General features: G+C 52.3%; 1 protein-coding gene across 1 annotated transcript in view; it reads right to left on the bottom strand.

Annotated features, from left to right (window-relative positions):
- Nucleotides 1-11,045, bottom strand: part of SCNN1A (sodium channel, non voltage gated 1 alpha subunit) — a 24,862-nt gene that overhangs the window by 4,982 nt on the left and 8,835 nt on the right. Inside the window, exons 2-7 of the mRNA XM_012637882.1 lie at nucleotides 8,595-8,862; nucleotides 7,538-7,728; nucleotides 3,096-3,199; nucleotides 2,593-2,746; nucleotides 2,078-2,186; nucleotides 1,773-1,890 (exon numbers count right to left, since the gene is read on the bottom strand). Of these exons, the coding sequence (XP_012493336.1) occupies nucleotides 1,773-1,890; nucleotides 2,078-2,186; nucleotides 2,593-2,746; nucleotides 3,096-3,199; nucleotides 7,538-7,728; nucleotides 8,595-8,862 (944 nt within the window). The remainder of the gene's footprint in view (nucleotides 1-1,772; nucleotides 1,891-2,077; nucleotides 2,187-2,592; nucleotides 2,747-3,095; nucleotides 3,200-7,537; nucleotides 7,729-8,594; nucleotides 8,863-11,045) is intronic.

Genomic DNA, 11,045 nt, shown 5'->3' with positions numbered 1-11,045 from the left:
TCCCAAGTTCTGAGTGAGGGTATTTCATCACTGTGGCCACGTGCAGCACTCGGTCCAAAGTCCTCCATGGTTTCTGACCGTGTCCCTGCATCCCCCAGGGTGGGGGATCTGCAGTTAGTCAGTCAGTCCGGAAACTCGGCGCCCGTGTCAGCCTTCGGTCCCTCCCTCGCCCTCACACCTTCTCAGCAACCAGTATTGTTACTTTTCACTGGCAGATCTTCGAACTCATAACAACTTAGAATCATTACTTGGGGGCAGGGAGGAGTAGTGGGTAGTACTCCCCACCCCACTCCCTGCTGTCCTGCGTGTCCTGCAAAGCAGCAGAGGCCACACGGCCTGTGAGTTTCCCCAGCTCTGACGTGTGCGATCCTCTGAGTTCAGAGAGAAAGGCAGGAGGACCAGAAAGCACAGCGGGGACAGAGAACCGTGCAGAGCAAGCCCAGGAGAGGAAGGAGGCAGGATGATCACCACAGACAGAGCAAAGGCCGGGACAGGCTCCAAACCCCGGGTGAGACAGGCCACAGCCTGTGGGGGGCCTGGGTGCCTTCGGTGCCAGGTCTCCCCCAGCGATGCCCGGGGCCCAGTGTGCAGGAGGAAGCGCAGGGGAGCGCCGGCCGCGCCAGACGAGCGCGCTGCCACCCGCACGCAAACCCTCGAGCTCTATACTTGCTGAGATTGTCTTTCCCTCTCAGCTTCCTGGCACACAGCCTCCCTGCTGCGTAGCTGCGCTCTAGTTGAAAGGAAAGAGATTTGTCTACTCCTATACCAGGATAAGGAGGAGAGCCCCACGCTCTCCAAACTTTCCTGTGTCCTCCTCCAGGCAAAAAAAAATTCTTAAATAAGCGAGTCCAATATATGTATTTGACTTACAAATCACGTACCTCTTCTATTGAATGGATACAGTGTGTTCATTCTAAATCATATGTAAGATGGGAAACGTGAAGGAAGGGCAATGACACATATAACTACTAGTATTGAAGTGGAAGACTGGAAAATTCCACTAAAGTGGAATTCTTAGAAATTCCACTACCGGGCTTTTTTTGCCTTGCGATCTTTACCTGGGCCCCCTCCTCCTCTCCTGTCCTGCGACCTTTCCCCTCATAAATCACCTGTAGCAAGTAGTGTACCAGGTTGTAAAGTGGCTCAGGACCCTGCCTAACTAAAGTTAACCCTGTTGTAGCCGTGCCCCTCCTCCTTAAGCAGAGTGTATAAAAGACTGCAATGCTCTTTGTCTGGTGCTCAGAATTTGGGGAGAGCAAATTCCCCTCTGGGCCAGTCGCCGGCCGGCACATAAAACCTGTTTTCGCCAAATCTCTGAGTGTGTCTCTAGGTCAGTGTGTCTTCTCGGTCAGCCCTGCCCTAACAGTATTTTCTTCCTGCGCCCCAGCGAGGTGTCGTGGCCCACCCAGCCCCCCCGGGAGCCAGCCCGCTCAGCATCCCCGGCCGAGCCCAGACCCGCTGGAGGTTCTCTCACGTGCTCTTCCTTCCTCATGCTGTGGGTTGTTTTAAATGGGGTGATTCTTTGACAAACACACAAAAGCCAAAACAGAGAGAGAGAAAGAAACATGAGAGCGAGGGACAGAGACAGAGAGACGGAGAGGGACGGGAAATCTGACAGAGGCAGAGACAAGGGGCTGAGAAACAAGAGAGAGAGGGAGGACTGGTCCTGGCCAGTGGAGCCGGAAGCCAGCCCCGGACAGGGGCCTGAGAGGAGAAAGCTCCTGGGGGCACTGGGGCCAGTGGGGCAGGGCAGGGGCTCCCCGGAGTCACACCCCAGGAACTGTGCTTCCTGTAGTCGCAGTACTCCACATCCCGGGGCCGCGGATAGAAGATGTAGGCGCAGCCACACTGCTCGATCATGCTCTCCTGGAAGCAGGAGTGGATGCACACCTGGGGGAGGGGCGGGGAGGAGAGTCAGGCCTGACACAGCCCACCAGGGGCGGAAGGACGAACAGTTCCCCGTGACGAGCCTCCATCCTCTTTGCACACCCCCCCACTTCCCTCTCACGCACACAGACACACACGCCCTGCCGGTGCAGGCCTGGGAGACGGGGCCACAGACACAGCCGGCCCTCACCTGCTGCGTGTACTTGGAACGGTAAAGGTTCTTGACAGGGACATCGCTGCCGTTCTTGGTGCAGTCACCATAATTGCCCCCAAGTCTGTCCAAGGCTTCCTGTGAACCCACACACACCAAGAGGTCAGAGGTCAGAACAAGTAGCCCAGGCCTCTGCCTGGACTCTGTCTTCCCTCAGTCCCAGGTGTATCTCACACCTTGCCAGCCCCACCATCCGCCTCACCACCTGAATACACGCCGCGGCAGCCCGCCATGCCCACCCAGCGCTCATGTCAAGGACACGGGCCCGAGAGCAACCCTGGGGTCCTAAGCATGCCTGAGCCCCTTCTCAGCAATTCCTACCCCAGACCCCTCCTCAGGGCCCAACTCCCAGTGCTGGCCCCACCCCGACTCCTGCTCCTGCAGACCTGCACGGGCTCAAGGCCACCCCCCTGGTCTCCCTCCCAGGCTCCCGCACCCCCTCCAATCTGGGCTCTCCCCAACACCTCCCAGGCAGCAGCCTTGCCTTCCTCATGCTGATGGAGGTCTCCACGCCAGGCCGCACGTTAAAGCCACCATCATCCATAAAGGCGGGCTCATCCTGCCCGTGCACCATCACCCTGGCCCCCGTCACCGTGGACAGCAGGGGAATGAAGTCGTTCTGCTCTGTGCGCAGCATCAGGGACAGACCTGGGGGTGCAGAGGGGGCAGAGTTGGAGGGGTCTCGGATAAGAGTGGGGATGGAACCCACCCTCCCTCCCACCTGTGCCTAGTCTAACGCTCCACAGGCAGCGAGGCCAAGAAGACCTGCACAGAGAGTTGGCAACCCCGGGCTGAATTCTGGGGGCAGGAGAAAGGCCTGGGACAGGCCTCCTCTCACGTCTGCAATGCACTGTGTGGCCCCATGGGGAGAAGGAGCAGAGAGGACTTCTCCCAGGATGGAGAGAGGCGCACAGCACCTCTGGGGCTGAGCTAAAGGTGAGGAAATGTGGGTGGGCCGGGGCAGAGGCAGCCACGGCAGGGACAGGGAGAGGCTCACCATTGTTGATCCCAGGCATGGAGGACATCCAGAGGTTGGAGTTGTTCTTGTCGTTGAAAGTGTAGCAGTTCCCATACACCGGGTGGTGGAAATGAGAGTAATTCCTTAGCAGGAGAGAGTGGAGAGGGTCAGAGAGGAAAGTGGAGGAGGTCGGGGGAGCAGGGAGAGGAGGCAGAGGTGTGTCTCCACTCCCCTAAACAGGATGTGCGCCTTTCAGAGCTGCCTGCTTCCTGATCACCTGCTGTGTGTGGCACATGCTGGGAGCTTTACCCATGTTCCCTCAGTCACTCCAAACAACAGCCTGGGAGAGCCTCATCGCCACACCACGCAAGAGGAAGCTACGGTGCAGAGAGGTCAAGCAGCCGACCCAAGGTCACACAGTGACGATGGACCTGGTCAGCTACCTTCTAGCCCAGGCTCCCCCCACCAGGCCACCGACCTCACCGACCTCACTGACCTTGACTTACGTGCCGCCTGTGACCTCTCCAGCAGTGTCCCTAACTTCTCACATTCTAAATCTGCTTCCCCATTTGGACTATGAGCTCCTTGAGGACAGGAGCCACGTGTCATTCATCTCTGTGTCACCTCTGGGTTAGCTGCAAAGCTCCTGGCACATGGGAGACACAGGAGATAGTTAATAAATAGCTGCTGAGTGAGCGAGTGAATGACACAGAGGCGGAAGGGGACAGGACTAGGGAGCCGGTGAGCCCGCAGTGAACATGGAGCGAGGGCAGGAAGATGGGATCCCAGGGTAAGAAAGAGGCCACGTGTTTTCCAGAGGCCTCTCAGTTCAGCATGTCTCAGACGGATAAGTTCAAAGCCAATCTGTGACAGGTTTGGGGCAAGAAAGATCACGCTCACAGAGTCAATACTGCTGCAGGAGGAATGTAACTTGACAGCCAATCACAGGTTCCCAAGCAGCCAGGCTGTGTGGGGTTGCGGCAGGAGCCCTCACCGCAGAGAGAGGACCGCTGCCCTGCCCTGGAAGAGCTGGCGGCGGGAGCAGGGAGAAGAGGGAGGGGGGCTTTGGCCTGTGAGAGGCAGAGGAGGAATGAAGAGAAGAGGGAGAAGAAGGCTGGCCAGAGGTAAGGAGTGGGGCGTACGGCCTTGAGCAAGTCATTTTTTTGTGAGCCCGTTCTCCTCATCTGTAAAATGAGGACACTGGGACTAGGCGGTCTGCCATATCCTATTGGCCCTGAAGAAGAAAGGCACGGAGGAGTGAAATAGCAGTGCACATTCCAGGATACACTCGGAAGCCAGCACTTCCAGAGCTCAGGCCAGATGCAGGGAGGGACTGAGAAAGAGGCTACATAAATGGCCAGTCCTGAAGGGCCTGGGAGCCCCTCACTGGGAGATGGGACAGTCACAATGTGGTGGATGCGTGTAGCAGGTGGAATCAGCAGGTGAGATGGAACAACATGGACGGGCCTTAAAAACAGAGTTTAGCTGGGCACGGTGGCCCATGCCTGAGGCCGAGGCAGAAGAATCACTTGGGACCAGGAATTCAAGACCAGCGTGGGTATAGCGAGACCCCCATCTCTACAAAAAAAAAAAAAAATAGCCAGGCGTGGTGGTACACACCTGTAGTCCCAGCTACTCAGGAGTCTGAGCCGAGAGGATCACATGAGCCCAGGAGATTAAGGTTACAGTGAGCTATGATGACGTCACTGCACTCTAGCCCTAGTGACAGAGTGAGACTCTGTCTCAAAGTAAATAAATAAACAAAAAATTAAAAAAATAAATTATACTTAGAATGGTGCTCAGCACTTAGTAGGAGCTATATTAGCTTATGATTAAGATTACAGGGATTCATTAAGATGGCCAAAGTCAAAAAGATAGACAATAGGCCGGGCGCGGTGGCTCACGCTTGTAATCCTAGCTCTCTGGGAGGCCGAGGCGGGCAGATCGTTTGAGCTCAGGAGTTCGAGACCAGCCTGAGCAAGAGCGAGACCCTGTCTCTACCAAAAATAGAAAGAAATTAATTGGACAACTAAAAATATATATAGAAAATATTAGCCGGGCATGATGGCGCATGCCTGTAGTCCCAGCTACTCGGGAGGCTGAGGCAGTAGGATTGCTTGAGCCCAGGAGTCTGAGGTTGCTGTGAGCTAGGCTGACGCCACGGCACTCACTCTAGCCAGGGCAACAAAGTGAGACTCTGTCTCAAAAAAAAAAAAAAAAAAGATAGACAATAGCAAGTGGAGGACGTAGAAAATTTGGAACCCCCATACGTTGCTGTTGGGAATGGTCACCATATGACCCAGCAATTCCACTCCTAGGTACACACGCAAGAGAAATGAAAACATATGTCCTTACAAAAATTGTACAGGAATGTTCATAGCAGCATTATTCATGATAGCCAAAAATAAAAACAACTCAAATGCCCATCACTGATAAACGGATTAACAAAAATGTGGTATATCTAAACAATATAATATATTCAGCCATAAAAATGAAGTTCTGATCCATGATACAACATGGACAATGAACCTTGAAAACATTATGCTAAGTGGAGGAAGCCAGTCACAAAAGACCACATATTATAAAATTCCATTTATACGAAATGCCCACAATAGGCAATCCATAGACAGAAAGCACAGGACGGTTCGCAGGGCTTGGGGGAGGGGAGAAAATGGGGAAGAACTGCTAATGGATACAGGACTTCTTTCTGGAGTATGGAAAATGTTCTAGAACTAGGTGGTGATGATGATTGCATAACTCTTAATATACTAAAAACCACTAAATTGTACATATTAGAAGGATGGTATGTGAATTGTATCTCAATAAAAGCGTTATCAAGGACAGATTATGGGGGGGGGAAGGGTTTAGGATATAGGGGAAAAGAGGGGTGAGAAAGCCACGCTAAGGAGCTTCAACTTGATTCTGAAGGCCGTAAGAGACATCGGAGAATTTTAAACGGGACTCCCTGGAATAGTTCAGTATAGCGAAGTGGAGTAAGAACAGTGAAGTATGAAGCTTCTTGAAGGGCAGATTTAGGGGCAGAAAGACAAGTTAGGAGGTGGTTATAACCATTCAGCTGAGAAATGATGAGGCTCTGAGCTGAGCGAGTGACCTCAGTGCCACGACAAAAATGAGCCACGGCCCTTCTGTCGAGGGGGAGGCAGGGGCACGAAGCAGGCAAAGGGAGAGAGGATCATTCGGAAACCACAGGTGCCAAGGCGACAGAGAGACTTGGTGGCAGGTGTGGGCTGACTCCGGCTTAGCTGCTGCTACTGTCTCACTTCCCGGCTGGTAGCTTCTGTCCTCAAACAAACACAAAGACTACAAAATCGTGTACCGGGCAGAGTGTGTGTGTGAGGGGGAGAGGTGGGGGCAGAAGCAGGTGACACCTGGCCCTGGGGCCATTCCCTAGCAACCTGGAAGGGAAGGGCCCCCTGTAGAGTGGAGACACTGCCTTGGCACCTTCCTCATCAGGCAGAGGCAGGCAGATTGCCCTGGAAGTCAAGGAGCAAAAGGAGGGGAAGGCAGGGCCGGAGGGGGCCACGGGGTACAGGAGCCCTTCCTTTCGCCAAGCCTCCCTCAGCCCTCCGAGCTGGCTGCTACCATGAACTCTTTGCAAGGTCCTTATGACAGGGGTCCAGAAAAAACACCTTAGGGCCAGCATGGCAGCCTTAGCTAGGGCTGCCCCGTGCCCTGGGGCACGTCACTTCCCCTGCCTGAGCACAGGAGGAACGAGGCCCATCATTTGTTTTAGTGTATAAAGCGCCCTCACATTCCTTATCTCGTGAACGTGGCACAGCTCTTGAGATGGTATTATCATCATCATCTTCATCACTTGAGTGCAAGTGCCTAAAGGGCAAGGATTATATGGGGTTTTTTCTGTGATGTGTCCCAAATGTCCAGATCAATGACTGGCACAGAGCCGAGGCAGCGGAAAATATCTGTTGAATGAACATTGAATGAATCTCACTTATGTTTTGTTTTGTCTCCGTTTTAGAAAGAAACGGGCTATAAAGAGTGATGTGAAATGCCCAGTCACCCGGCCGGGAAGTAACAGAGCCACAGTGCGAACTCAGGTTGAGTCCCTCACTCCGTGCTACGCCACCACACTACTCCGGCAAGCCTCGTCTGAGGAGCGTCGTACGGGACCAGATGACCTCCTAGGTCCTTTTGAGCTTTGCTGCTCGTGAAAAGGGGGCTTAGAAAGATAGGGCACCATGCTTCCAGGCCTTGGTTTCTCAAAGCCAGACCTCAAGCCCCGCTCTTCCCAGGGCATCCATCTGGGGCTGCTTCACTCAGACCCAACGGTACAGGGAGCACAGAGTCTGCACGGTGACCACAGGGAAGGGGTGTGGACTTGAGGCCTGGGCTTTCCCCTTGCCTGCTGGCAAGCATTTATTTAGTCAACAAGCATTTCCTGGGCAGCGCCCATGCAGGGCCTGGGGCTGACCCAGGAAAGGAACCCAGGCAGGACAACTCACGCCTGGTTGCAGGACACCTGGTTGAAGCGGCAGGCAAAGATGAAGTTGCCCAGCAGGTCCTCCTCCAGGGGTGGCAAGGTGTCCGACAGTCTGGACAGAATGTTGATGTAGTGGAAGCGGTACCACTCCCTCACTGCGTCCACCCCTGACGAGTAGGTCTGGTAGAAGCAGTCGGATTTGTTCTGGTTGCACTGGACACAGAGACCAGAACATCAGAGGGGGCCAGTGGAGCAGGTAGGCAGCGGCCCAGGGCCCGAGTCCACGAATAAGTGGTCTGGGGTGCTGAGGACTGACAGGGATCGGGACCCAGGAGTGGGTTAGGACAGAAGTGGGACAGAAGCAAGAGCCCCAGGAGCATGGGACTAAGGACGCGGTAGGCCAGGGAGGAGACCAGGAGCTGCACGCATGTGCTTGCGGTTCGTTTATAGAGCCCCTGCAGGGGAGAGGAGCAAGAATTCTTCTCCCCATTTCACAGACGGGAAGATTGAGGGATCAAGAGGTTTTTGTCCCACCTGCAGAGCTGGGCTCAGCACTCCACCCTCACCGTCCAGGGCCTCCCTTCGCCTGCCCTCGGCTCCTCTCCCATTTCCCCTTCTCTCCCTTTTATTTTGTAGTTTTTAAAACATTTGTCTCCCTTTTTACTATCTCCTTATTCTCTATGTTAGGCTGTTAGCCCAGTTCTCGCTCGCACGGGAGGGTCCCAACTGAGCCCCACCCAGTAGGGACTGGAATTCAGAAACACGCATTTTCCACCACAGATTTGGTTTCCTACTGCTTAGACGCTTCCGCATTGGCCCCCAGCGAGGAGACCCCACAAGCTGGCGCGCCGAGAGGTGTTATTTTAATTATTTAGTTTATTTTTATTTACTTATTTACTTATATTTTTGCCCACCCGTCGCGTCGCTAGGCCGCGGACGCAAGGTCCGGAGAGGGGGCGGGGCCTTCGGGCGGGGCGGGGTCCGGAGAGGGGCGGGGCCTTCGGGCGGGCCGGGGTCCGGAGAGGGGGCGGGGCCCTCGAGTGGGGCGGGGTCCTGAGAGGGGGCGGGGCGGGCCTTACCAGCTGGAAGCCGATCGTCCAGTCCTTCCAGTCCACTTGGGGGTTGTTGTCTCGCACGCCGGAGGCCGCGCTACGTGCTCGGCGGGCCCCGTGCGGCGGGGGCGGGGCCCGCAGGCGCTGCAAGGGGTGCGGTAGAGTCTCCCGGAGGTCGCGCCGGCCGCGGGGACGGGCCGCGACGGTGTTGGAGGAGTTGTACTTGTACAGGTCAAAGAGCGTCTGCTCTGTGATGTGGTCCAGCTCCTCCAGCTCCCCTTTAATTTCGGCATACCTGTAAGGGACGATGGCGGAAGAGTCCGACTAGGGGCGGCCTCGCGCGAATCCCTGGCCTCAGTTTCCTCATCTATAGCCAGTGAGGTCCGTTCATCCCAGAAAAGCCTGGGGTCGCCTTGCTCTGGTGTCTCCAGGGCTATCTCGCGGGGCAGGAGGTGTAGACAGGTGTGTCCGCGGGGGAAACGTGGGCGACCGCGAGCCCCAGCATGACGGCATTTATTGCGGCCTGTTTATTGAGGGAGAGGCGGGAGGCGCCTGCCTGTGGGGCATTCTCCTCCCACTCGCCCGGACCCAGAAGGGAACGCGGAACTTGTCCGCCCTTTCCCAAGGCGGGGACCGGTGGGGAGCCGCGGTCTGGGCCCCCAACACTCCTACGGACTGCGATGTGCAGGTCTTCCTGCCCTGATCCTCTCAGGCGAGGGTGGTGGCCTTTGGGCTTGTCTGCCCCTGGACACCCAAGTCGAGGGTTCTCAGCTACACTTTTAGAACCTCCCAGGAAACTCTAAAAATACCAGATGCCGCAACCACCCCCGCTCCCTTCCCCCAAAGACTGCGTTTTAATGAGTTTCAGGTGTGGCCCACACACAATAAATTAAACACTGCAGTGTAATCCTCCCGTTCCTTCTTCTCAGTACAGGCCCTATTACCATCTACAACGTGAAAGTCCGGAGTAACAGGGTCTTAGAGATACAGTGTACCAAAATAAAACAAATATCTAGGCCTAATAAATTGAACACGCTTGCATGGTACAAAACCAATATACAAAAATTAATTGTATTTCTATATAGTAGCAACAAAAAATTGCAATATTATACTACAAAACAACACCATATTAAATAACATAAACGACATCAAATACCTAAGAATAAATCTAGCAAACGATGCGCAAGACCTCTACACTGAAAATTGTGTTGAAATCCCTGGAGAAAGAAATCGAAGACCAAAATAAATGGAGAGACATACATGTTCATGGATCAGAAAGTCAATATAGTTGACGTCTCCCAAATTGATCTTTAGATTCAGAACAATCCCTATCAAAATTTCACGAGATGTTTTTTAAGAAATTGACAGGTTGATTATAAGATTTATTGGAAATGCAAAGGATCTAGGATAGCCAAAAAAAATTTTTGGAAAAGAAGAGCCAACTTGGAGGATTTATTCCATCTGACTTTAATATTTACTATAAAGTCACAGTAATCAAAACAGTGTGGTTCTTAGTGAGAATAGACAATAGATCAATGGAACAGTCCAGAAATAAACTCATACATCTATGGTCAACTGACTTGACCACAGCACCAATTCAATTCAGTGGGAAAAAAAATTTTTAAGTGTAACAGATTGTCCTGGAACAACTAGATACTGTATGGGGAAAAAAAAGATCCTCAATCTCTACCTTATTCTATACACAAAAATTAATTCAAGATGGATCATAAACCTAAACGTAAAATTCAGAACCATAAAGACTCTCGAAGATGGAAGATACCTTCCTGAACTTGGGGTAGGCAAAATTTTCTTGTATAAGAAATATCCAATGAACAATCCCTACAACAACCCTATTCAGTAGGCACTCTTAGGAACAGACCTACATTTTTAAAAGATCTCTCCACCCCTTCTACTGGAGTAAAATGGTACAACCACTTTGGAAAACAATCTGGGAGTTCCTTAAAAGGTTAAAAATAGAGTTACCATATATAACCCATTAATTCAGCTCCTAAGAGAACTGAAAACATGTACCCACACACACAAAAAATTGCACACACATGTTCATAGCAGTATTATTTATAATAGCCAAAAACTAGTAACAACTCAAATGTCCATCAGTTGATGAAAGTATAAATAAAATGTGATGTGTCCATACACTGGAATATTATTTGGCAATAAAAAGAAATTAGGTATCGATCCACACACCAACATGGATGAACATCGAAAACATTATGCTAAATGAAAGAAGCCACTCACAGAAGACCACATATATTAATAGTATGATTCTATTTACATGAAATGTCCATAATAGGGAAAACTATAGAGACAGGAAGTAGATTAGTGATTGCTAAAGGCTATGTGCTTTCTTTTCTGGCTGATGAAAATGTTCTACAATTGATTGTGGAGACAATTGCACAACTCTGTGAATATACTAAAAACCATTGAATTGTATACGTTAAGTGAGTAAATTGTATAGTG

The sequence above is a fragment of the Propithecus coquereli genome, unplaced genomic scaffold, assembly GCF_000956105.1.
Source record: "Propithecus coquereli isolate 6110/MARCELLA unplaced genomic scaffold, Pcoq_1.0 Scaffold124, whole genome shotgun sequence".
Classification (NCBI taxonomy): Eukaryota; Metazoa; Chordata; class Mammalia; order Primates; family Indriidae; genus Propithecus; species Propithecus coquereli.
The sequence above is the reverse complement of the archived record's forward strand: the minus strand, read 5'-3'. Positions and strand labels throughout refer to the sequence as shown.